We start from the raw sequence: 27228 nt of genomic DNA, 5'->3' as shown, positions 1-27228 counted from the left end.
TCTGGTGGATTTAATCAAGAAGAGCAGGCATGAATAGCCCTCGCGAGGGAAATTTGAGATCTCAAAAAGTGCTCACAGCGGCCTCTGATGGATTTGCGAAAACAAAACTTCAAAAAAACTTAGCTCCTGGGATATATTTGGAAATTTGAAATATTTGTATATTACAGAAATGTATATAGGGGTGGGTTTTCAGAATGAGCCTGGGTTGAAATTATTTTTATTTGACTGATCAAGCTCAGTTCAAGAATTCACACTTAGCTGATGATTGATTATAAAGCTTGTTTGGCATACTGTCCCGGGAGAGAGCCCTGAGCTTATAAGATTCTCGAGCCTGGGGCTCCCTCCCGTTTGCAAGGCGAGAGGGGAGTTTGAGCTCAGGTAGATCTCGAGAACTCCCCTGCTGTAGTAGCTAATGAACAGATAGTGATTGCTCTTAAGAGATAACTACTTACTAGGAGCACGTCTATGGTGCCGATTTGGATTAGTCAGTTAACTTAAGCTGCATGTTTTTGGACAGTGGGAGCAAACCAGGGAACCTGGGGAAACCCATGTGAGCAAGAGGAGAACGTGTTAACTTCGCACAGAAAGGTCGGCTGGCTTGGTAAGGACTAGAACCAGTGACATTCTTGCTGTGAGGCAACAGTGCTAACCCCTGAGCCACCGTGCCACCTATCCAGAAAAGGAGAAGGAGTAGGGGTGGAAGGGGGGACTCTTCAAAACGAAGATGGCTGTGATATGGAACTTAGGGTATTTATAGTGGCTTAGGAATCGTCTGATTGGTGAATCATAAATTGAATAATGCGGGATCAGCCGCGAGCAATCATAAGCCCGTGATCCTCTCGAAATTAGTTTATAAATAAACCACTTCAAAACATGTGGCCTGTTGATTTAGTGAATTATAAGATGAAATATGAAATTTCATAGTTCAGAGAAATGCTTTTTGTCATTCCAATAACGCAAATTCCCTTTTACACAACAGTGTCATCAATTACACTGCAGCCTTGTCTTTAAATGTGAAACTACACACTGTTATGGAAATAAAGAGCATGTCATTTCCTATAAACGCTATTAGCTTTTTAAAGTACTCTGAATCATATAATTCCAATCTGACTTCCTGTGCGGTGTGGCCAAGTCAATTAAAATTCCACCTGGCGAACTGAAAGGAAGTAAATTTTTAAATCTGCAATTTTGCCCAACCCTGCCGTCAAACTGCATGACAACTTCAAAGTCATGCATAACAAAAAAAAGAGTGAGTAAAAATAATCTAAAGGCTTTAGAAGTGGCTCACACCTTCACATTTTTTGACAAAAGAAAAAAAAATCCACATATACAACAACTCACAAGCTTTTAAACATATCTGATTACCCGTAAAGTGATCATGTGTCCGAATCTAAACCTGAGACAATCCAATGGACTTTCCAGGGTAAACTGAACTCTTGGACTTTCCAGGGTCAAATATGCCTGGCCTTAAAGCAAACACTCGGCAGGGGGAAAGAGAAAAAAAAGAGAGAAAAAAATGAGACAAGAGAAGAAACAGTGCCAGCAACACACTGTGCCGCATGTGTTTTCTATTCAGCTCTCTGGCCTCTGTCACAGTTATTGTGATCTGCTGCCTAACGCTCCACGAAAAAGAAAAAAAAAAAAGAGGCGAGGGAAGAAAAAGGATCCAGCAATGTTTTTTCCCGGTTTGCTGGAAATGAGCTCAGAGCTGCCAGGAAGAGGCATGCAGGCCATTCCCTGGAGCAGAGGAATGACGTGGGAGTTACGCTACAAGGGGGCGATACGGGGGAGAATCCCTGGCTTCCGGCGTGTTTGGACGGATTTGTGTTCCTCCCACACAGATGAAGAGTATGGAGCCAGATTAGTGTAAAAAATTATATATTTACAAAATATGATTAATATATCCACAACACCATTCACAATTAAATAACACAATTCATAAATACACAAATGCAATTCAGAAATTCAAAACACGATTCAAAAATACACAAAATCCAGCTCGTAAGTTCAAAACACAACTCATAAATAGACAAATCCAATTTGTAAATTCAAAGCGATACTCAAAAATACCCAAATCCAGATCGTAAAATTCAAAACATGATTCAAAACTACCCAAATCCAGTTCATAAATTCAAAATATAATAAAAAATACACAAATCTAGTTTGTAAAATTCAAAGCACGATTCAAAAACACAAATCCAGTTCATAAATTCAAAATATGATTCAAAAACACACAAATCCAGTTCGTGAATTCAAAACACAATTCAAAAACACACAAATCCAGTTAGTAAATTTAAAACGTGACACAAAAACTACACAGATCCAATTCGTAGATTCCAAACACGATTCAAAAACACATAAATCCAGTTTGTAAATTCAAAACACAATTCAAAAACACACAAATCCAGTTTGTAAAATTCGAAACACAATTCAAAAACACACAAATCCAGTTAATAAATGTAAAAGCAATTAAAAAATACACAAATCCAGTTCTTAAATTCAAAACGCGTCTTTAAAAATACACAAATCCAGTTCGTAAAATTCAAAACACAATTCAAAAATACACAAATCCAGTTTGTAAAATTCGAAACACGATTCAAAAACACACAAACCAGTTTGTAAATTCAAAACGCGACTCAAAAATACGCAAATACAGTTCGTAAATTCAAAAAAATCTAAAAAATTAAAAAAAAGTCCAATTCATGAATTCAAAACACCATTCAAAAATACACAAATCCAGTTCATTTGGTAAAAATATTTCAGATTTTTCCTTGTGAATTTATGAATTGTTTGTTGTAATTATGAATTGTGTTTTGATTGTACAAATTGGATTTTATAAATGTGACTTGTGCTGTGCATGTTTGGAGTTTTATTTTGTAAATGTATTATTTTTGAGACTAATCTGGCTCCATAGGAGTGAGGCTGGCCCGTGCCGCTCACCTCCAGCCCCACAGGCCTCCAGCTCTTATCAGCTGAGTGCAAAAACACACCGCAAGACAGTTTCTGCCAACCTGCGCCGTGATTCATCGCAAAACCAGCGCAGGAGATACAGGGAGACGTGCGTCAGCAGTATGTAATACGAGGCATCCAGATTATGATGAAACTGATGACAAAACTCGCCAGGAGGCAAAACAAATCGTAAAAATTAATTAAAAAAGAAGTTGTGAAAACAAAAAAAAACTAAATGTTTGACAAAGTTGAGGATCCAAATGCAGGTTTATTAAAGAGAATCATCTTACAGTCAGGGCCGGCACAGTGGCGCAGTGGTTAGCACTGTCGCCTCACAGCAAGAAGGTCACTGGTTCGAGTCCTGGCTGGGTCAGTTGGCATTTCTGTGTGGAGTTTGCATGTTCTCCCCGTGTTGCCGTGTCCCCACAGTCCAAACACATGCGCTATAGGTGAATTGAATAAACTAAATTGGCCATAATGTATGTGTGTGAATGAGAGTGTATGGGTGCTTCTTAGTACTGGGTTGCAGCTGGAAGGGTGTGTAAAACATTTGCTGGATAAGTTGGCAGTTCATTCCACTGTGGCGACCCCTGATGAATAAAGGGACTAAGCCAAAGGAATGAATGATTGAATGTCTTCATTTTAGGATTGTACTGTTGGAGATATACAAGGAAATACTGTATGTCTGGGAAATATCTATTATTTTTCCGTGTGCTTTTCCAGAAGTTGTGACTGTTTAACTGTCTAAATATTTACTCACCAATATTAGTAATTGTAGACTTGTTAATATTAGTACTTCTAGATGGTATCTTGTTTCATCGTTTTTTATTTTTTTTACTCTTCAATTTTTTTTACTTCTGTGTTAATTGATTAGTTCATTGATTTGCTTTTATTAATATTAACCATTGAATAAAAAATGTTTTGAAAATAATGGTGAAAATTTGAAACTGAAAAATTTTTTAACCGTGCTTTAATTTGTCCTGGTTAATTATTACAGGACAAATTAAACACCGCGGCTTCTCAACACTGCATTTCTGCATGGAACAAACCGCTGCAACCAAAGTCACGGCAGCTGTGTGCTAGTTCTGAACTTGCACATCAAGGCTAATGCCTATGCATGCCGGATTAACTATGGCTGAGGCCGTTCACATATCACGTCTTTTGCGCGTGCAAGTTCGTTATTTTGAATTACTATTTCCATGCATATTGTGAACGACATGCACGTGGCATGTAAGCGGCGCAACATGCTTACGCTTTCCAGTCGCACCTATTTGAAAGAATGCCACGAGCGAGAACTGACCGATCAGCTTCACACTTTGTATGGAATATACAGATGAAGTCAGAATTATTAGCACCCCTGAATTATTAGCCCTCGTGTTTATTTTTCCCCCTAATTTCTGTTTTACGGAGAGAAGCTTTTTTTCAACACATTTCTAAACATAATAGTTTTAATAACTCATTTCTAATACCTGATTTATTTTATCTTTGTCATGATGACAGTAAATAATATTTGACTAGATATTTTTCAAGACACTTCTATACAGCTTAAAGTGACATTTAAAGGCTTAACTAGGTTAATTAGGTTAACTAGGCAGGTTAGAGTAATTAGGCAAGTTATTGTATAACGATGGTTTGTTCTGAAGACTATCGAAAAAATATAAAGCTTAAAGGGGCTAATAATTTTGACCTTAAAATGGTTCTTAAAAAAATTTAAACTGCTTTTATTCTAGCTGAAATAAACCGATTGAGACTTTCTTCAGAAGAAAATATATTACCAGACATACTGTGAAAATTTTCTTGCTCTGTTAAACATCATTTGGGAAATATTTAAAAAAAATAATCCTGACTTCAAATGTACACATTTCCACTCCAAACAGAGAGAAATACAAACTGAAAATACCAAACAATTTTGTAAGATTATATAAATAGTGGTTCAGCAGCCTTTGACTACATTTGTTCTCTTTAAAAAGGAAATACTCGGCTAATATAATGCTTAGATTTACATTAGACAAATACATTTTTATTTATTTATTCTTATTTTTATTTATTTATTTATTTATTGTATTTTTTTTCATTGTTCTGTCATTTATATTCAGTGTAAAATTATTACTTATGTTTAAATGCCAAAAACTGTTTTCACTTATTTTTAAGTCCTAAGAGAAATGAACTGTTGTTTGTTTTTATTAATATTTTGCGCTGTAGTATTTGGTCACAGAGCAGCAATAAACAACACTTTAATATTTAGGGAGTTTTCATATGATTTTCTAAACTAGTAGTTTTATGAAATTACTGAATATATAATAATCGTGATAACCGTGAAACCGTGATTATTCCTCACACTATAGTCATACAACCAAAATCTATAATCATTGCATCCCTATTCAAAATATAAAGTACTTTATTTTTCAAAAGCTTTAGTCCAACGTTAAGACTATAAAGGCATTGTATTTTTAATAAAAAATAATTATTCTTAATAATTAATCTTAATTTGTTCAAAACTGCGCTGTTGTTTCACAGTCAAAAAATCCCAAGATGGCCATGAAAAACAGGGTCAAATACCATCAGCTGTAATATGGAAAATCTAATACTATACAATATAGACGCTCACCATGGTGGGTAGATGTGGACGATGTCTCCAGGCGCAGGCTGTATCTGGATGGCCGTGTCCTTGTTGAAAAGAGCCACACAGGTTTCTCCCTCTGGCAGCCGCTCACACACAGCGGCCTGCATGCCACACTCCTCCCGAACTCCCACAATCCTCAGTGTCAGGACACCAGGTCTGTCAGCTTACAGGTATAAAACGATATGGTGTCACAATTTAATTCCTCATTTTAAATAGACAATACTGGTTTTATTGAGTGAACAATTCAATGATCCATTCAAAAAAAAAAAAAACAGTCCCTTGCATAGTTTCGAAATGAATCAGCATTTTTGAACGAATCTCTTGAATAAATGATTCAGTAATTCACTCATTAATGCAGTATTGTAGGATTGTAGTCCTTAGGAGAAAGATTTGTGCCACATACAGTGGTTTATTCAATATTTATGTAGCCATAATAACTCAATGCACAGGCGGCACGGTGGCTCAGTGGTTAGCACTGTCGCCTCACAGCAAGAAGGTCTCTGGTTTGAGTCCCGGCTAGGTCAGTTGGCATTTCTGTGTGGAGTTTGCATGTTCTCCCTGTGTTGGCATGGGTTTCCTCCGGGTACTCCGGTTTCCCCCACAGTCCACAGACATGCGCTATAGGAATTGGATAAGCTAAATTGGCCGTAGCAGGGCTTGAAATGAACCGTTTTGCTTGGTAGCGGTGGTGCTCCTAACTTTAAAAATTTAGCCTAATTTTAGTCGCATCCACCAATTATGAGCACCGTTACTACAAGTTTTATATTATAGCTTTTAGTTTTACATTACTTGCATAGCATTCTGACAATTAAATGAAGGATTAAACAGAACCTCTCGCGCTTAAATTGTGTAGAGACAGTGGCAAACGCTGTTACCAGCAAACTCTGTCCCACAGGTTTTATAGTGAATGGCTTTAGCTATTTTCATAGCGGACTTGAAGCCAATGGAAGTCTTTTATCCACTCTTCGAAACACGTTAATAGTGGATTAACATTCACCACATGATCACTAATCAGATGTGCCATTATTTGTAAGCTTTGGTGGTTTCTAAAACAACATCTGTCAGTGTTATTTTCGTTCTCTCATCTTCAGCCCTTTTTTGCCTTCATCCTACATTTTTCTGGTTGTAGCTCCCTGTCATCTGAAGGCAGAAAGCATTGAGGGAGTGATTGACAGCTGATATTAACCAATCCATTCGTGTTCAGTTCTAGTGCAGTGTGTCAATAAGAGGAGCTTGAAGGCAGAGCGGGCATTGCGGGCTTTGTTTACTGCAGCAAGTTGACATGACAACTGTTTTAAACTATTCCCGAGCGCTGCGTTTAGCATTTCAGATGCAAAGATGCATTCTGCGTGAATTTATCCTAAATCTGCGCATGCGGTGAATATTTTGCAGTGAAAAAAAGTCACATGCCAACAAATTTATTCACTCGCACAAATATAAAATACCGCAAATATCGCACCAAATATATTTTGAGGTCGCATAGATAAAATTTCGGGTGCATATGTGACCAAAAAAGTCACAATTTCGAGTCCTGCATAGTGTATGAGTGTGTGTGTATAAACGCGCTATGGGTGTTTTCCAGTAATGGGTTGCAGTTGGAAGGGCATCCGCTGCGTAAAACATGTCAGAATAATAGGCGTTTCATTCCATTGTAGCGACCCCTGATAAATAAGCCGAAGAAAAATGAATGAATGAATGATTGAATGAATGAATGAATGAATGAATGCATTCAATGCACAAAAACACACTTTTCATGTATTTTTAAAAATATATTCAATAAAGGATTGATAACAAGGAAATATGATATTTTGTCTAACAATTGCACTTCTGAAAAACTTTCCTATGACAAACAAAAAATTCCAGTCATGCACCACACACATACAACCGGTTTCTGATCATGACTGGTTGCATTCACACTGCCGTTATAGACTGATTACATGGATTATAAAAACAGCACAAACACACATGTGGCTGAGTCTTGTTATACCGAACTGTGAACATTACAATGCATTTTCCTTGCCTTGCTTTCCGTATTTGAACCTTGCTTTGTTTCGTTTGTTTTACGTTGTCTGCTGCCTGCCTTTTGACCATCTGATTTATTGACCACGACTATGGATGGCCCGTATACATCTGTTTGCTCCTGTGTGGACTGTTGCTTGCCTGACCATCCTGCTGATAAACCCTGCGTTTGGATCCGCACCCCTGTTGTCAGCATCCACTTCACATTACAGATGTTAATATTTCGTGAATGTGGGCATTCATATATTTATATACATATTTATATATCTATATATATCTAAATATGTATATATATATATATATATATATATATATATATATATATATATATCTATATATATATATCTATATATATATATCTAAATTTATAGATAAATATACACACATATACACAGTTATGTATATATATATATATATATATCTATCTAAATTTATATATATATATATATATATATATATATATATATATATATATATATATACACACACAGTTATGTATATATATATATATATATATATATATATATATATATATATATATATATATATATATATATATGTATTTACATGCATACATACATACATACATACATACATACATACATACATACGTACATACATACATACATACATACACACACACAGTTGAAGTCAGAATTATTAGCTCCCCTGAATTATTAGCCCCGTTTATTTTTTCCCCAATTTCTGTTTAAACATTTCTAAACATAATAGTTTTAATAACTCATCTCTAATAACTGATTTATTTTATCTTTGCCATGATGACAGTAAATAATATTTGACTAGATATTTTTCAAGACACTTCTAAACAGCTTAAAGTGACATTTAAAGGCTTAAGTAGGTTACTTAGGTTAACTAGGCAGGTTAGGGTAATTAGGCAAGTTATTGTATAATGATGGTTTGTTCTGTAGACTATTGAAAAAATGTATAGCTTAAAGGGGCTAATAAAATGTTTTTTAAAAACTGCTTTTATTGTAGCCGAAATAAAACAAATCTCCAGAAGAAAAAATATTATCAAAGATACTGTGAAAGTTTCCTTGCTCTGTTAAACATAATTTGGGAAATATTTAAAAATGAAAAATCAAAGGGGGCTAATAATTCAACTGTACTTGTATATATTTATGAAGAGTTCAGATGCAAAAGCCGCTAAACACCACTTCTGCCAGAAATGAGATTATGACATTGAGTGAATACTTTAGACAAGTAGTACATGTTCAACAAATATTTTTGCTTCAAATCATCTAAATCGCAGCATCAGCCTATTCAGAAATAACAGTTTGTATGCAAAATCTGCTAAACGCCACTTGCCTTTGACAGCAAAAGCCGCTATATCCCAAGAACCAATTAGAAGGCACAAATCGAATCCTATGTTTTCAATGTAACGCCTCGCTGATACGCCAGCTTTTATGAGGAGCTTTTTATGTTTTATTCCGCTTTCGATTTCGATTTTAAAAGACGTAGTTTGATGAACTGGATGAGGCTGTCCGGCTGTCAGTGAATGGCAAATGAAAAAGTGCCTATACCTCAAAACTTTATAAGTGTATTATAAGAAAAAAAAAACACACTGTACAGTGGGAAGTGTAGCATGCATTCATAACGTTTGTTTGCACAGCAATGCTACTTTAAATGAGTCTGATATACTCTTCATTAAACGGCAACACTGTTTCACGAAAGACACAGTTAAGATGCCTTTTTTTAATCCCACATGGGTGCTATGAGGATAAACAAGACAAAAAATAGACCAAGACCTTGAGTATGGTGAGAATGAATAAATGACAACTTGAGAGACTTCCCCTTTTTGCCCAGTAGGCCTACAGTACCTTGTGATTTATCTGCTAATATAATGCATAAAAATATACATTTATATTAACCTACTTCATAATACCAATACGTCTGATAAGCTTTTTATATAAATGGACAATGCACAGATATTGATGTTTCACAATGTTTTAAACTACAATACTTGAACCTACCAAGCTTGGTTTACAATGTTTACATTGCTTTACTGCATTAAATCTAAATCCCAAATATCAGAAATGACAACAGATTGTTAAGATTTAAGTTTTAATGTTATTGATTAATGCACTTACTTGACAATTTCATTCATTAATTTTCCTTCTGCTTTTTCCCTGGTTTACCACAGCGGAATGAACCGCCACTTACTTGACAGATTTATGTATTTTTAATTTTAGGTGGTCTGTGTAATGTGTTTTATGTTTGGTAAGATGATTTCTAATTGCATCTTTAGTCATTTTCAACTAAATACACAGTCTTGTCCTGATAGGTGGATTTAGAGGTTTTTGCAAAAAAAAGCACAAGTGGATTTAGCTGGTTTTGACGCAAAAGAAAATCTAATTCGTTAAAATTAAAAAATTGTCTAAAGTGACATTTATGAAAAAAGTTATTTTACCAGATAACAACCTTTTCATTACATTTAAAATGAAACTTCTGAGCCTAATTATAGGAGCCTGATAGAAAATGCTCATTTACAAGAAAATAGGTCTGATGGATTTAAAAGGTTTTGTATCAGAACTCTTCATATATGTATTCAATATAAAAGACAGAGAAGAAAACACGATAGTAAATTTAGTTTTGTAACTCAAATTTTTTTAAATAGTTTGGGCCCAGACGGAATTGTACAATCCAGTCGTAAAAACAGAAAACAGAGTTAGTTATGCAGAATGACAGATTAATTAGACAATTTTTGGAGGAATAAATAAAAAAAACAATACTTCACGTCAGATAAAATCAGGATGTTTGAACTATTATTAAGATCAAAACAGGAGATCTTCACATTTTGCGTGTTCGAGAATGAATGATGAAGTTTGGTTTACTACACACAAGCGCGAACAATTAGCCTATATAGTAAACTTTACATTCTTTTAAAATGATCAGCTCAAGATGGTTTCTTCTCAAAGATATGAGGATTTGCAAAACAACACGCATACGATACAGGTCCAGTAAATGAATAACAGCGGCAGGATATTTTGGGTTATGCAGTGAAAACTCGCGCTGGTGTGCTTCCAACTTTTTCATTTCTGTCAGTTCTGAGGAAATGAAATAAAATCCAGCTCTCTGATGGGATATATTCCCATGCTGACTGTTCAAGGAATTGTTGGCTTTCATAGCACACATGAACACAATTGACTCAGCTGAAATCATGGGCGAGCACAGCCAAGACTAAGGAGAAGTATTTCTAAAGGATGTGTAATGGAAAGTTTTTGTGCACAAAAAATTAAAGCAGCAAGAGGAACAGGCTATGTTTACTCCATGCAATGCAATGCAAAAATACAAGAAACACTGACTATTCTTCAAGTTTTTTTATATAGGAAACAGTGCCAAAAACAGCTGTTCATAACTAAGAATAGGAAAGGTGTGAGTTATTAAATGCATGCACTGAAATGTGATTTATTAGCTATGAAAATCATTTTTAATCTTGCACCAAGCAAGATGTGTGTGGGAGATGCATTCCTCAGCACTCTTCAGGCTGTGGAATTTAAGGAAGTATGCCAGCTGCAGAGCTGTCCGTAAACTGTAGTCATCCAAGATTACTTTTCCACTATAAACGTGAAGGAGTACTAAAAAAAGTGCATGACTGAGCAACTCAATTTATATTAAGATTTAGCTAACATTGCTAGACTAGAACTAGACATGCAAGACTAGAATATTACCAAATCACTACAGTCATATGAATAATTTAGGACACCTTATTGAATTTTATGTATCAGAACATAAAAAACTGGTCTATTTATTTATTTATTTATTAATATTTTAACATACCATGTGTGTACGCTTTATTTTAGGATGTTGGTGTGTATTGTCATATATAATTAATAAATAATAATAATAAATAAATAAATACAAATCAAGATGCAATGCAATAATCCATTTGACATCCGGACCACATCCTTAAATGATGGCATTTAGTAGGGTGTCTAAACTTTTTCACATGACTGAAAAATATTTCCATTTGAATAAAAAAATTCTGGATGACTATAACTTAAATCAACATTTAAAGGTGCTGTATGTAAGTTTCTGACTCTTCTGAAGCATAAAAATACTATGAAATGTTTGCAGATATTTAGGAAACATGCTAAGTGAACATTCTTGTTTATCTGAAAAACAATGCTGAATCAGATATTCTGCTTTGTGTGTTATGTGCCGGAACGTCTATCTTTGTTTTGGTTCTTTTAACCCGCCCAATGCCAGCTTAGCCAATTATATTTCAGCACCCCGGGTTTCCTTGATGGAAAACAGCGTATTTCATTCATCAGTCATGATGAGGGCTCTCCAAGCATGCGCTCGTAACCGAAATGTGACCTCCGGTGGACAGTACCAGCCTGAAGTGAGAAGCAATGATGAAGAAGCAGAAATGAAAAGCAGATTCAGAGTTCCACAGAGGTTATTAATTAGCAAATAATATAACTGTTGCAAATGTAAACATTAGGTGAGCAGATTACATTGAAACACCGTACTAACAACCCGCTACATCAGGCGTGTCAAATCCAAACTTGGTAAGGGCCGCACTGAGTGTTGTGAATGAAGTCAGGGGCCGTACATGTACATTTGTTTTTATTGATTTATTTATTGGAGAAAATAAAAGTGTATTAACAATTCTGTAACATCTGTTACACTTCATTAAACCACACTTATCAAAATAGCAAGGTTTTACATTTAATTTTAATTTGGACCACATCTGTGTCACAGCAGGTTTTATCTCTATCAAAACATGAAGGTCTCTAACCAATATAAGCATAAAACAGTACAGTAGGCTAGCATAAAACAGTAGTCTACTTTCAAAACAATTTCATATTCAGAAAAACTGATAATAAAACAAAAAGCCAACAACTGATATACCACATTGTAACGAGCAACGGATGACTTCTGATATTGTACTAGTAAACTTATTCTTTTAGCTTTAAAAAGGCAACCTAATCATGAAATGATCCATGCTAACTGTCGATGCCTACAACTGAACTTGTGGATTTCAGAGGAAAAAATTAAAGCAATATATTTATTAGTGGGCTATTACAGATAAATAGTAGCCTATATAAAAAATAAATGGTAAGAAATTGTATTATTTCGATTATTTAGCTTCAAAGGACACTTGTAATATATGAATAAATATTTGAATAAATATTCTGTTTTCCACCTTGGTTGAAATTGTCGATATTCTCTGTCCAGTTTGTGTTTTTTTGCCATTGTGCTAGTACCAGAAATAATTTATCTTGTTTACATGTAGCGTAACATTTTTCTAACGTCTAAATTAGAGAGCAGGGTGAAGCGCAACATCACCACCTCAATATTATAATGGTCCCAAGACCTAATATTTAAAGCGAGCGCGGGCCACTTGAACTTCATTACCAAAACTTGTCAGGTCTGATTAAATGTTTTGACAAGCCGCATTTGGCCCACGGGCCTTGTAATTGACACATGTGCGGTACATGATGAGATTTGTAGTGATAAGCAATTTGGCTGTTTGCACCAGACGAAACACATCAGAAAATTAAATACAGCCATTCAGAAGCACAGAATATGCCCTCACTCACGAAATGGTAAGGATTATAATCTAGTTAATACATATTAAACATATTTAACATTATTAAATGTAGATGCTGAATCACTGATATGTGTTGGTTTTGAGTCACAGACATCACAACCATCTGCTGCTGCTTTCAGTAGTATGGCAATAAATGTCATGTAAAATGGCATTCAAACTCACATTATTAGCATTTAACACTGAATAAAACACATGAGGTGTACCTGAGGTGATCATTGTCAGTTTTCTGTTGTTCAACTGAAAGAAATAGAAATCGTTTCTAAAAATATAAATTTCAGCTGTTGGTTAGGACAAAAACTCATTTTAATATGGAGAATATTTCTTCTATTGCGTGCCGTTGCTTTTATTTAGAACACGATTTAATCTAGCCTTTAGGCTCAATCATCAGACTCGCTCCTTTTGGTCCTTAATCTGGCAATCTCCGCTTACGTTTGTTTTGATCCAGGAATGCAATACCTAGTTCAACCACTGGGAGTCAAACTTACCTAATACACCTTTAACAAAAAAAGTATTCTAATATTCATAAATCAACTTATTATAATATACAACAGATATATTCAATCATTCATTTTCTTTTTAGCTTAGTCCCTTTATTAATCTGGGGTCACCACAGCGGAATGAACCGCCAACTTATCCAGCACATTTTTACGCAGCAGATGCCCTTCCAGCCACAACCCATCTCTGGGAAACACCTATACACACTCATTCACTCTCATACACTACGGACAATTTAACTTAGCCCATTTAGCTGTACCGTATGTCTTTGTACTGTGGGGGAAACGGGAGCACTCGGAGGAAACGAATGCAGGGAGAACATGCAAACTCCACACAGAAATGCCATTTGTTCATCAATTTTCTTTTCGGCTCAGTCCCTTTATTAATTTGGGGTCGCCACAGCAGAATGAATCACTAACTTATCCAGCATATGTTTTATGCAGCAGATGCCCTTCCAGCTTCAACCCATCACTGGGAAACACCTATACAGTCTCCTTCACACACATACACTACGGACAATTTCAGCTCACCCAATTCACCTGTACCGCATGTCTTTGGACTTGTGGGGGAAACCGCAGCACCCAGAGGAAACCCACGGGAACGCTGGGAGAATATGGAAACTCCACACAGAAACACCAACTGACCCAGCTGAGGCTTGAACCAGTGACCTTCTTGCAGTGAAGCGACAGCACTACCTACTGTGCCACTGTATCACCATTACTATTATTTATTAGTTATAATTATTTTATTAATATAATATGATTATTTAATTTTATTATTATAATATATTTTTCTTTCTATAAATTAAATTAATATATTTATATATTTTTTGTTACTCTTTAGCATTGTTTAAATGGCCATTGTCTGTTGTTTTCTTGTAATGTGTTTTGTCACTAATACTTAAAAAGTTAATACAAATATGCAATTAAAAAAAGTTTCTGTTTCAGTAATTATGTTCTGTAAATGTCTCAGTTTTTACATTTTAGCTACCAGCTAAAATAAATAAATAAAAATAAATGAATAAATATATATTTCATTTTATTTCAGTTAATGCTTATTTGATTGAATGAACCTAATAGTAACAATTTACACTGGCAGTGCATCACACACGTTTAATTTCCTCAAACAATTAACACATTTTCTCTTGAATTTCCACCGTAAACTGTAACATTAACTTCTTTAAACCTCCAACACAAACAGCCGAAGACCCCTAGCTGTTCACAGTATGAAAAGAAATCCGTTATACCATGGAAAATGAAACATAAGGTGTGTGACTCTGTCTGCAGTGTGTTTGTGTCTGTGGTTTTCCTGTCGCTTTGGCTGAAACACAATTAAGTGGTATTGTCACCTGAATCACAATGGTAGGTGTGCTGTACGCGTTTCACAGCCTCCTACTCCTCCAACTGTACACTGCCAGATCTCGTCGCTGGAATATTCAACACGTTTCAGCCGAGCATGACAAGCAATTATGGAAATATGAAAACTGCGGGTTGGCAGTTGAATATTTTCCTGGCTAGAACTGACACTGGCAGCGTTTAAATAAGTGACAGACTTGAGTTGGTTTTGATTGTGAATTTTATTATTGATGATATTGCGATTAGGGGCCAGCAATAGAGAAATGACCACTAATGCTCTGTTCTCTGACAATCGAGATTTAATCGAGTTTTAGCATAAACATTGTGATTGAGACTGCTTACCAGCTGATGTGGTGGAGTTGCACTGATGTCTCCAGAAGCTGATGGCAGATCTCTGCCTGCTGTGGAGTCGGTTCAGCCTTTCAGCAAGACCCCCTCTATGAAGAGATTACATGAAATCAGTCCAATAAAACAATCATATAGTTACAAAGAATCATTATGACAGAATCAATTGATTGAATCTTTCACAATGAATTAATCTTAGAGATTCATTTATCTAAAATCAATCACTCTGCATCAAAACATGAATTTAAGCTGAGTAAAATCTACACCACAGAGTCAATAAAACAGAATGAATCATTTAGAATCAAAGCAGAAGATTCAAAGCACCCTAAATGAGAGATTGAATCAGAATTTCAGAATTGATTCACCCTAGTCATTCAAATCACTTGATTTTACGCAGCTAGAATTCATGTTTTGATGCCAAGTGATTTGATTTTATACAAATAAGTCTCTAGGATTAATCAATTCTGAAAGATTCAATCTCTCATTCACGGTGCTTTGAATCTTCTGCTTGGATTCAAAATGATTCATTCTGTCTTATTGATTCTGCAGAGTTGATTTTACACAGCTTAAATGTTTTAAAGCCAACTCTGCAGAATCAATAAGAAAGAGCGAACCATTAAGAATCAAAGCAGAAGAATCAAAGGACCATGAATGAGTGATTAGATCTTTCACAATGTATCAAAGCAGAAGATTCAATGCACTGTGAATGGGATTAAATCTTTCAAAATTGATTAATCCTAAAGACTCCTTTGTATAAAATCAGTCACTTGAAATTAAGACATGAATTCAACCTGTGTAAAAATCAACCCCACAGAATCAATAAGACAGAATGAATCATTTAGAATCAAAGCAGAAGATTCAAAGCTTTGAATAGTTTTGAATAGTTTCAGAATTGATTCATCCTAGAAACTCCTTTGTATAAAATCATATCACTTGGCATCAAAACATGAATTCAAACAGAGTAAAAATCCACCCCACAGAATCAATAAGAAAGAATGAATCAATTAGAGTCAAAGCAGAAGATTCAAAGCACCGTGAATGAGTGATTGGATCTTTCACAATGAATCCAAGCAGAAGATTCAATGCACCGTGAATGAGAAATTGAATCTGTCAGAATTCATTCATTCTAGAGACTCATTTGTATAAAAGCAAGTCACTTGGCATCAAAACAAAGTCAAGCTGTGTAAAATCAACCCCACAGAATCAATAAGAAAGAACGAATAATTTAGAATCAAAGCAGAAGATTCAAAGCACTGTGAATGAGAGATTGAATATTTTTAAATTAATTCGTCCTAGAGAACCGTTTATATGAAATCAATCACTCGGCGTTAAAACAAAGTCTAGCTGAGTAAAATTAACCCCACAGAATCAATAAGACAGAATGAATCATTTAGAAAAGCAGAAGCACTCTGAATGAGAGATTGAATCTTTCACAATGAATCAAAGCAGAAGATTCAAAGCACCGTGAATGAGTGATTGGATCTTTCACAATTAATCAAAGCAGAAGATTCAAGTGATTTGATTGAATCAATCGCATAAAAACATTCAAAGAATGAATCTCGTTAATCATTTACACTGATAGCTCTGTATAAATTGATCCTGATTGAATCAATCATTGAGAATCAGTTGCATTGAACATTATAATAAATCCAGCCAAATAAATACAGGGGATTTGTTTGCACATACTCAAAAAGAAGCGATTAAAGGAACAATTAGATTTCAGACCATAAAAATCAATCACACAAAATCAATAGTCAATAAATCCAACTCATTCACAGAAAATAAAACAGACTGAATGAACCAGAATAAACAAACAATTCACAACCAGCCACTCTGAATCTATCAGAATCAATCACAGAGAGAATCAGTTCCTTAAAATTAATCATTGAATCAATCAAATCTACAGTACATTCACTCCACTTATGGTCCTGCACACAACTCATTAGGCTTACATATGCAGCAGACTAGTTCACATTAGCATAAAAACTCAACTCTGCTTGCTATTAACTATTATTTACTCTATTTATATTTACTTTGTGCTCATTTTATATTAGTGAGTAGCAGTTTTTATGCACTCTATTATATTTATGTGTGCTGTAATCACATAAAAGCATAATACAAACACATTAAAAAGTCAGATTAAATATAATAAGCAAAAAATCCTCTGAATTTTGTGATATTTGGGAGGTGTTTTTGAACTTTGTAAAAAATGGAGATATGGAAGAAGCTTTGGAAGGCTGAAGTTGTGGAATGTGAATTGGTGCTTGATTCGAATGTTATATTTTTAATTATTATTTTTTAATAATTAATTTATTTTAATATTATTTTTAATTATTTTTTTAAATGATTATTATTATTTTTATTTTTTTTCCAAAACCTGTCTGGGGTAAGTTCTGAGTATTGGGGTTTGAATTATTGTAAAATCTTGAAAAAACTCAAAGACAAAAAAAATCATCTTCTTATACAAAAAAAAAAGTCAGATTAAAACATGCAGAGGCGACTGATCCAGTGTTTTTCTGCAGAAATAACTGAGGGTCAGCAGGAGGATCTGTGGACTATCAGGAGCCAAAAAGAGGCACAGCTCCCCCGTGAGGGAAACAAACTCCACACAAACTCTCCCATTCATAAAAGCTGACTCATTTACAGTACAATGTCAAGGGCAGGACTCCATCTCTGATGTTCCCTGAGTAGTGTTGTTGTCATGATTATCAGTTTCAAGGTAAACCACTGTACGTTTTCAGATGGTTAGTAATGCCATTTTCATTTATCATTAACACTGTGACTGATTATCATGATTTTGATAACTTACAAACCACAGCAGGGCCGGGATCATGAGGGCCGGGAGAATTCCCGGTGGGCCGGTCCCTTTTTTGGCTGCGAGAGCCTGTGTCCCTAGCCGCCTGCACTTTCAGCAGTCGCAGTTTTTTCATTTCTTTATTTATTTGACCATAGCCTCACTCGTTTTATTCATTATTTTACCTCAGATCCACTCTTTATTTATTTTCTCGCCGCCCCATGAGCTGAATGCAGCCTGCAGGTTAATGATGACGTAATTATCATTCGACTCTAACAGCAGCACCTTACTCATCAGCAAAATCATTTGTTAAGAGATACGCGAGAGACGAAAAATCGTGCAAAGGTGGCTCTGAAAAGGCCAGAATTAAAAAAGCGAAAGTACAACAACACATGAAGACGATGAAACGGCCAGTAAATTGACATTAGGCTAGTTAGGAGCAGTGCAAAACAACGATTACGTTTACTTGTACTGTAGCTCTTCAGCAGCAGCCTGTTGTCCTGTTTGCTCCTAACAACGACGAGTCGGTCCCCGTAATATTACCAAGGACCAGTCATGAGCACAACACACTAAAATGGGCTGGTAGGATTGTCATTGAATGTAAGAATTCGAATTATCAATATTAATATTAATGAATATTACACCTGCTCAATGAAAAAAATGCCCTGAGACAATTAATGAAATCAGATGATTCACTACATTAATAAATCTGACTTAACTTGATCAGAAAGCTAAAAATGGGGGAAAATATGAAGCCATTATTAGCTGTGATTAAAAATGTCTGGCAGATAACAGTGTTAAGACTTGTTTTATTCTTTATGTTTAAGGACTGGATGTCTGTACACTATTTCGCACAGAATATATATTCAGATATTGCAGAAAAGGACGTTGTGATGTTTTAAAGAGTAGTGTTGGAGATTTAGCTACCCTTTAATGTTCTCATATTTATGAAAAATAAAATTCAATACATTTAATTTTAATCTTTATTTTATACACAAACGTATTTGATACATATAGCTTAATTTATATTTGTATTTATTTGGTATTTTTTCATTTCAAGGTTTGTATATTTATGAGCACAAACTCTTACAGAAAATAGATTCTGATACTGTTAAACATTATTGTACGTGGTGTTAACTGTTAAATAAATCTTCACTGTGAAGTACTGAATTGGAAATTACATTGTTTTAATATATTCAGTCTTGAACTGAAATGGACTGGTCTAAGGCTCGAAACTCCAGGGCTGAAAAGAAGTCCCACTCCGGCCCTGATCCACAGTAAATCCTGTAACATTGTGTAAGCTAATTGCAAAAAAGGATGTAATGTAAATGCATGCTTATAAAGACATTTAATATCTATCTATCTATCTATCTATCTATCTATCTATCTATCTATCTATCTATCTATCTATCTATCTATCTATCTATCTATCTATCTATCTATCTATCTCCATCCATTTATATCCATCCATCCATCCATCCATCCATATCTATCCATCCATCCATCCACCTATCTACCTATCTATCTATCTATCTATAGCCTATATATCTATCCATCCATCCATCTATATCCATTCATCTATATCTATCCATCCATTTATATCCATCCATCCATATCTAACCATCCATATATATCCATCCATCCATATCCATCCATATCTATCCATGCATCCATCCATCCATATCTATCCATCCATCCATCCACCTATCTACCTATCTATCTATCTATAGCCTATATATCTATCCATCCATCCATCTATATCCATCCATCTATATCTATCCATCCATTTATATCAATCCATCCATCCATATCTAACCATCCATATATATCCATCCATATCCATCCATATCCATCCATCCATCCACCTACCTACCTACCTACCTACCTACCTACCTACCTACCTACCTACCTACCTACCTACCTACCTACCTACCTATCTATCTATCTATAGCCTACGTATATATCTATCCATCCATCCATTTATATCCATCCATCTATATCTATCCATCCATTTATATCCATCCATCCATCCATCCATACATTTATATCCATCCATCTATATCTATCCATCCATCCATATCTATCCATCCATCCATATATATCCATCCATCCATATCCATCCGCCTACCTACCTACCTACCTACCTACCTACCTATCTATCTATCTATCTATCTATCTATCTATCTATCTATCTATCTATCTATCTATCTATCTATCTATCTATCTATCTATCTATCTATCTATCTATCTATCTATCTATCTATCTATCTACCTATCTATCTATCTATCTACCTATCTACCTATCTATCTATCTATCCATCCATCCAATCATTCACCCACCCACCCATCTATCTCCATCCACCCATCTATATCTATCCAACCATCCATCTATCCAGAAAAATCGTGATCTTTATTTTAAGCAAAACAAATCGTGATTCCTATTTTGGCCAGAATCCTGCAGCCCTAATTTTAACAAGATAACCGGAATAATGTCAGTCACTATAATCAAGATATGAACTTTTCATACTGCTGAGTAATATCAGACAAAAGGCCTTAATGCTGTTTCTTGTGCGCATAGGAGGAAATACTCCTAAATTAAACAAGGTGACACACACTCACTCACACACAAATGTGCAAAGAAAGCCACTCCCCGATAGCCAATCAAAAACTAAGCTGACCAGGTTTTTTTACGGTAAGGGTGTGGATGTACTATTAAACTGCTTGAGCTAGACTTTGAGCTCTTTTGTATTCAGTCTGTTTACATTGATATGAAATTTCGGGGTTGTGAACTTGACGTCAAACAGAAAGAGAGTGAGAGAGAAAAAGAAAAGAATAAATAACAGTGTGAAAGGATTACCATCCGTTAAGGTGATAAATCCCAATCATAAAGCCAGAGCCTGAACTCATAAATGGAGTTCATCTTGCACAGGGTTGCACCAAAGTGAAGATTGTGGTCCAAGTGCAATAGATCATACCTTTCGAACCTCCTCCTCTTTTTGCTGGAGTCCTCTGGGGTTTTGATGGTCTTGGTGGTTTGCTTCTGAGGTGTCTGGAGAATGGCCTGAGCGGAGCGGATCCACTCGCTGACTGACTGTTTGCTAGTGTCGGCCGCCAGAGAAGATTCAGCTCTGCTTTCATTTGGATCTTCTTCATTACCTTCGTAAGAGGAGTAGTCGGAAATCTCAGCCGGTGACTGAAAAAAGAGAGGAGAGTTTGACGTTTGATCATCTGACTGATGCTTTAGTCAACAACTGTGCTATTGTTAACTAAAAGTATTAAAAATAAATTTAAATTAAGCTGAAATGCAATAAAAAGACACACATTTAATGAAAACCATGTGGTAAATGAAACCAGTAAGAAGGCTAATGGAAACATAAGTTGAAGTATCAAAATGGTTAAATGTGTAACAAGTTATGAAAATATATATATATATTTTAAAAAATGTCTATTAATTAACTTAAAGCTTAAATTTAAAAAATTTAATACTTATTAAAAATGTTAATTGTTTGTACAGAATTTAATTATTTTTACTTAACAAAAATTAAGCAAAAGTGCCAATTTAAATGTTACTTTGGCAAATAATACGTTGAAATACTAAAAATAACTAGAATACATTAAAGTAAAACAATATTTAAAATCTTAATAATAAGCAAAAACAAAATAAAAGACAAATATTTCATAAAACCTAATTAAATCAAAATCAAAATTATTGCAATTAATGATGAACAATTATGTGCTTGGTTGCTGCTTTTTTTATTTCCATATTCTAAAAGCTACCTCTCGTCTACCTGTCTTCCCCTGAAATGTGTGATGTTTGTGTATGGTCGGGGGGTCCAATTTCGCGACATGTAAAAGTGTGACAAATAAAGGCTTCATCATCATGAAAAATGATCTATTTTTTTTTTATTCATTTAGATAAAGCTTAAATAAAACAAAATCCCTTTTATAATTACAAAATTACAATAATTTATTATAATTAATAATAAAGTGACTGAAACCGAAATGAATTAATTTAGGGAAAATATGTATAATAAACTATTAAAAAATAAGATTAAATGCAATAAAATACAAATATTCGATGAAAACCAAATATTAAATGAAACCAATAGGAATGCAAATGAAAATTTTGCTGAAATAAAACAAGTTCAAGTATCACAATGGCTAAATGTGTAATAAAACCTCATTAAAACAATATGAAAACATTTTTAAATATCTATTAATTAAAATAAAGCTTAAATTTAAAAGAAATTTGAAATACCTTATTAAAATTTAAAAACTAAATTACAGAAAAACTTAAATGTTGCTTTGGCAAATAATAAGTTGAAATACTAAATATAATTGAAACGGGAATAAATGAATTAAAAATATATAATTATAAAAGAATATTTTAAATTTTAAAAAATAAAAAACTAATATTTAATGAAAACCAATGAAATTAAATCAAAATTATTGCAAACAATGATGTCAATATTTTTTAAAAAAACCTTTTCATTTAAATAAAGCTTAAATTAAACAAAATAGCTCCTCATAAATTAAAACCTAAAATTAAAGAATAGTGTAATCTTAAATGTTGCTTTGGCAAATAATATACTATGAGTTGTAAAATAAGTATGTTGTGACGTTGTGAAATAGATTATTTTGAATAATTAAAGATAATAATATTAAAAAAAACGGTTTAAAAATAAGCTTAAATGCAATAAAATACAAATATTTGATGAAAATTAAATAATAAATGAAACCAATGCAAATGAAAATTTCACTGAAATAACACAAGTTTAAGTACTAAAATGACTAAAAGGGTAATGAAATGAATGCAAACAATTATAAAACATTTTTTAAAGCTTAAATGAAACAAAATACCTCAATAAAAGTAAAACCTGAAATTAAATAAGCGCAAACTGAAATCTTGATTTGGAAAATAATAGAAAAACAAAAAGTTGAAATGTTAAAATGACTGAAACTTAAATTAATTTAAATGAAAAAAAAAATCTAATAAAAATCAATTCTGTTAACTGATGGTTCACATAAAACTACAAAAAAAAATATTAGATCAACATGCAAATATTATAAATCTTTCAAAAAAGTATATCATTTTTAAATAACCCTAATGCACCCCCCCCCCCCACCTCTTACAAATGAGGAACACCACGTGCATGAATAAATGGCATGCATTTTAAGATTTATTTCCACTCTTTATTGACAGAAATTGTCATACAATACAAGTAATTAATAATTTGGAGAGAAAGGGAACATAATAAGTCAGCATGATACTTGTCAGACTTGCACCATCAAAGTTCAATATTTAATACTAACTGAAGACCTGTGACCTCTAGGTCAAGATCTGTCTTATAAAGAGTGTCATTATGCGTCAAAATATGACTAAATAATAAACATTAAATGTACAAAGTCAAATGCCAATGACAATCCCAAAGGAGTCGCTGTAAGCTATATGAAATCCATAACATTGACATACTATTATGATTGAACAGCAAAGTAAACACTCTGGGTGGTCAGTGTTTACAAAGGTCAATAAGTTGATCATCAAAACAAGTACTTGGTTTACAAAATCACAGGACCTGATTGATGCCTTCAGGCTGTCAACAAGTGAAATTACACACTAAACAGGTGTTGCAAAAATATGACAGCCTGTATTTTTTTCTAGGGCTGCACAATACAGAACATTTTAAGGGATGTAAACAAAAAGATCCCAATGCAGTTCCTGTTTTACATTTCTAATTTCTATAACTTCCGAAAATCTAAGAAGAGCCACATATTGATAAATAATGCTATTATAGCCGTTTTAACATCAAGTTATGATTGAATTTCCTCTTGTTACACTTATGAAATAGCTTGATAACAAGCAGGAAATGTTCATTGGCCAATGACGACATCACATTGAAATGATCTATTGACCTTCTTCTGCAATATGGAAGCGTGCTCCTTTTTGTGATTGTTTTAGAACTTCCAATTCAGCCACCAATGGAAGAAATGACTAGGAATAATAAACGTCAAAAAATGGTCAACCTGTTTGCTCTACAATTAAGTGTGTTCATAATTATACAGACAAAGCTGAATAATATAATAAGAAAATATCAGTTTGCAACATCAAAGCAGCACAATGAGCTGTTTTTAACATCTAAAAATGAATGGAAGTGAATGAGACCGGAATCTAGAGACAAAAAGATTTAAATGGCTATGCCCGCTCGTACGTGAAGAAGAAGGTCAATACCGGAATGGTATTGATAATGATATATGCAATATTAACATCGCAGACATGTTCCCTCCATTAATTTTGGACCAATGAATTCTGGACCAAACTTGAGATGCCAGAATTGTAAAGGCGTTATAAGTCGAAATTTTTATACTTGCACTGTCGTTATACTTGCACTGTCGTTATACTTGCACTGTCGTTATACTTGCACTGTCTGTATTTTGCACTGTCGTTATACTTGCACTGTCGTTATACTTGCACTGTCTGTATTTTGCACTGTCTTTATAGTTGCACTGTCTGTATTTTGCACTGTCATTGTATTTGCAATATCTGTATTGTGTACTGTCTGGAGCCAGCACCTAAGCTTTTCCCTCATCATCGCACACATGCTGCTGATGATGTGACAATAAAAGTGATTTGATTTGATTTGTTAAGATGCCCGAAGCTGCTGAAGTGACAGCAAACACCACTAGGAGGTTACAAAACAGTCGAGGTGATCTCAGTTTCACTTTTACCCAATAAAAAAGATGCGCCGAGGCAAGATGAATGCTTTTTTTCATTGATGTCTGAGCACAATGAGCTGTATGATAAGCGCAACAGCAACTATAGTGGGAGTTGAGTGTAGCAAACATGATGGTGAGTTTCATTTCGCATTTCTTTCCTGATTTGCAGATTTATTAAGCGGCATCGAATGTTAGGGGGTAATTTTGCACGTTCACTCTGCTGGTGAAAAATCGACTGGGTTTAAATGCAGAAAAACGTCTTGAAAATCCTGATTATAAACAGAAGGGAAAAGTGTCCCGGTGTATACAAGTCTTAAGGTTGTGTGTCCAACGAAGCGTTTTCGTGCTGCAGAAACGTGAGCCTTGTTCTAAATGCACCGTGAGGGCTTTTGCAGCACAGTCGCTTGCTATGATATAGAGTATTGTCGCTGTTCCGTTACAAGTCTTTAGCAGATTATTTGTTGACAGTTGTGTGGTATAGTCCCGCCTCTCCTCAACTGTGATTGGACGGCTAGCTCAAAAGTGACGCTGATGGGAGCAGCATTCCTCCACTTTGCAATGTCTGAAGATCAACATCAAAAAATGCAGTGCTATCACTGATAAGAACAAAAAACAAACACAGCATGAGAAAAAACGCCACGGTGGACAGACACACAGCCTAATGGTGTGAAATCTTTTTATTTGGATGCGTTTTCAAGGCCTGCGACTGTAAGATTACAAGCAAATATAAACCATTTGGGCACAAGAAATTATCAAATTTGCCACTATAAGATTAATTGTGTTTAATTATGCAATGAATGAATTATACAATGAAGATTACATAGTGTTATTTTAGATTTAATAACTGAATTTCTGTACCTCAATAATGATAGGCTGAACTGAAAACCATGGAGCACTGTTTATTTCCATTTTACCTTTGTTTTGTTTTCATTTGTGCTTAATGCTTATTTTATTTGGTATATTTTACACAGATTCACTCTAGTACAAAATAATCCCAATCGATGTCAAATTATGAATTCTATCCAAAATAGAGTCATCTTGTGAAATTACATTCATATCACAATATATTCATTCATTCATTTTCCTTCGGCTTAGTCCCTTTATTCATTAGGGGTCGCCAAAGCGGAATGAACTACCAACTTATCCAGGATATGTTTTAGACAGCGGATACCCTAATATTATGTACTGTCATAATCATCATGGCAAAGATCAAATAAATCAGTTATTAGAAATGAGTTATTAAAACTATTGTGTTTAGAAATGTGTTGAAAAAAATCTCTCCATTAAACAGAAATTGGGGAAATAAATAAACAGGAGGCTAATAATTCAGGGGGGCTAATAATTCAACTTTAACTGTATGTGTTCTTCCAGCCATCTTAGCTATTTTCATAGGAAAGTCGATTTATAATCTGCTGCTAACTGCCATAGCATGTTACAGTAGAATGTAGCTATAAAATAATATGCTATATGCAAGAAACTCACTGTGGTTTAACTATTACAAAAACAGACGTGACTGGCTATATCATATCTAGATCATATCTAGAAAGCTAGAACAATTTACGTTTTTCTGACTAATTCGCATGTATTTACATTGATATGATGCACATTTTATTTATTACAGTTATTTTATTTCACCAAAACTACACACATTTTATACCGTAAACACAAATATTAAGCTTCATCAGTAGTTAGAACTATTCAGTTTTGCGAAAGAGTTGTATTATTAGCTCATCAACTTCAGCTCCTCAAAATAATGAATGAAGTGCAGTGGCAGAATTTTTTTAAAACCATGTGACAACAGAGCCACTCCCACCTGCCGGTAGAAACAGGTACTGTTGAACAGCTGACTATTTAAAACGTTTGTGGGTTGTGGGTTGTGCGTTAAGTGGAATGCGCGTGATGTATGTGGTAATTTTTAATACTTAGATAACAAAATAAATGTTATACAACATATTTTTATTTAAGTGCAACATATTCCAAAAGATCAAGGGCTTTTGACAATACATCAGGGGCTTAAGCCCCCTAAGCCCCCTCCTCGCAACGCCACTGGGCCAGTATGATCACCCGCCGGTGACCTACTCACCCCTGCAGTTCTCCTCGATGGATGACCAGCGTTCTACAGATCTGGCACCTAGACTGCAGTTACGCACAGGAAGTTTGGCCAGAGGACAAATGGTCGTGCCCAACTGAGCCTGGTTTCTCTCAAGGTTTTTTCTTTCATTTTCATCAATTGGTGAAGTTTTGTTCCTCGCCACCGGCTTGCTTGCTTTGGGATTTGTAGAGCTGCGCATCAATGGATTTGCTCTTCAGTGTTTGGACTTTCAGCAGTGAAAATTAAACCACACTGAACTGAACT

The 27228-nt window shown here is 34.5% G+C and overlaps 1 protein-coding gene across 1 annotated transcript in view; it reads right to left on the bottom strand.

The window, feature by feature from the left end:
- The window catches only part of spidr (scaffold protein involved in DNA repair), a 105855-nt gene that overhangs the window by 59698 nt on the left and 18929 nt on the right, over window positions 1–27228 (bottom strand). The window contains exons 6-8 of the mRNA XM_056450222.1: window positions 21134–21351; window positions 15362–15456; window positions 5558–5735 (exon numbers count right to left, since the gene is read on the bottom strand). Coding sequence (XP_056306197.1) covers window positions 5558–5735; window positions 15362–15456; window positions 21134–21351 — 491 coding nt within the window. The remainder of the gene's footprint in view (window positions 1–5557; window positions 5736–15361; window positions 15457–21133; window positions 21352–27228) is intronic.

The sequence above is a fragment of the Danio aesculapii genome, chromosome 24, assembly GCF_903798145.1.
Source record: "Danio aesculapii chromosome 24, fDanAes4.1, whole genome shotgun sequence".
NCBI lineage: Eukaryota > Metazoa > Chordata > Actinopteri > Cypriniformes > Danionidae > Danio > Danio aesculapii.
The sequence above is the reverse complement of the archived record's forward strand: the minus strand, read 5'-3'. Positions and strand labels throughout refer to the sequence as shown.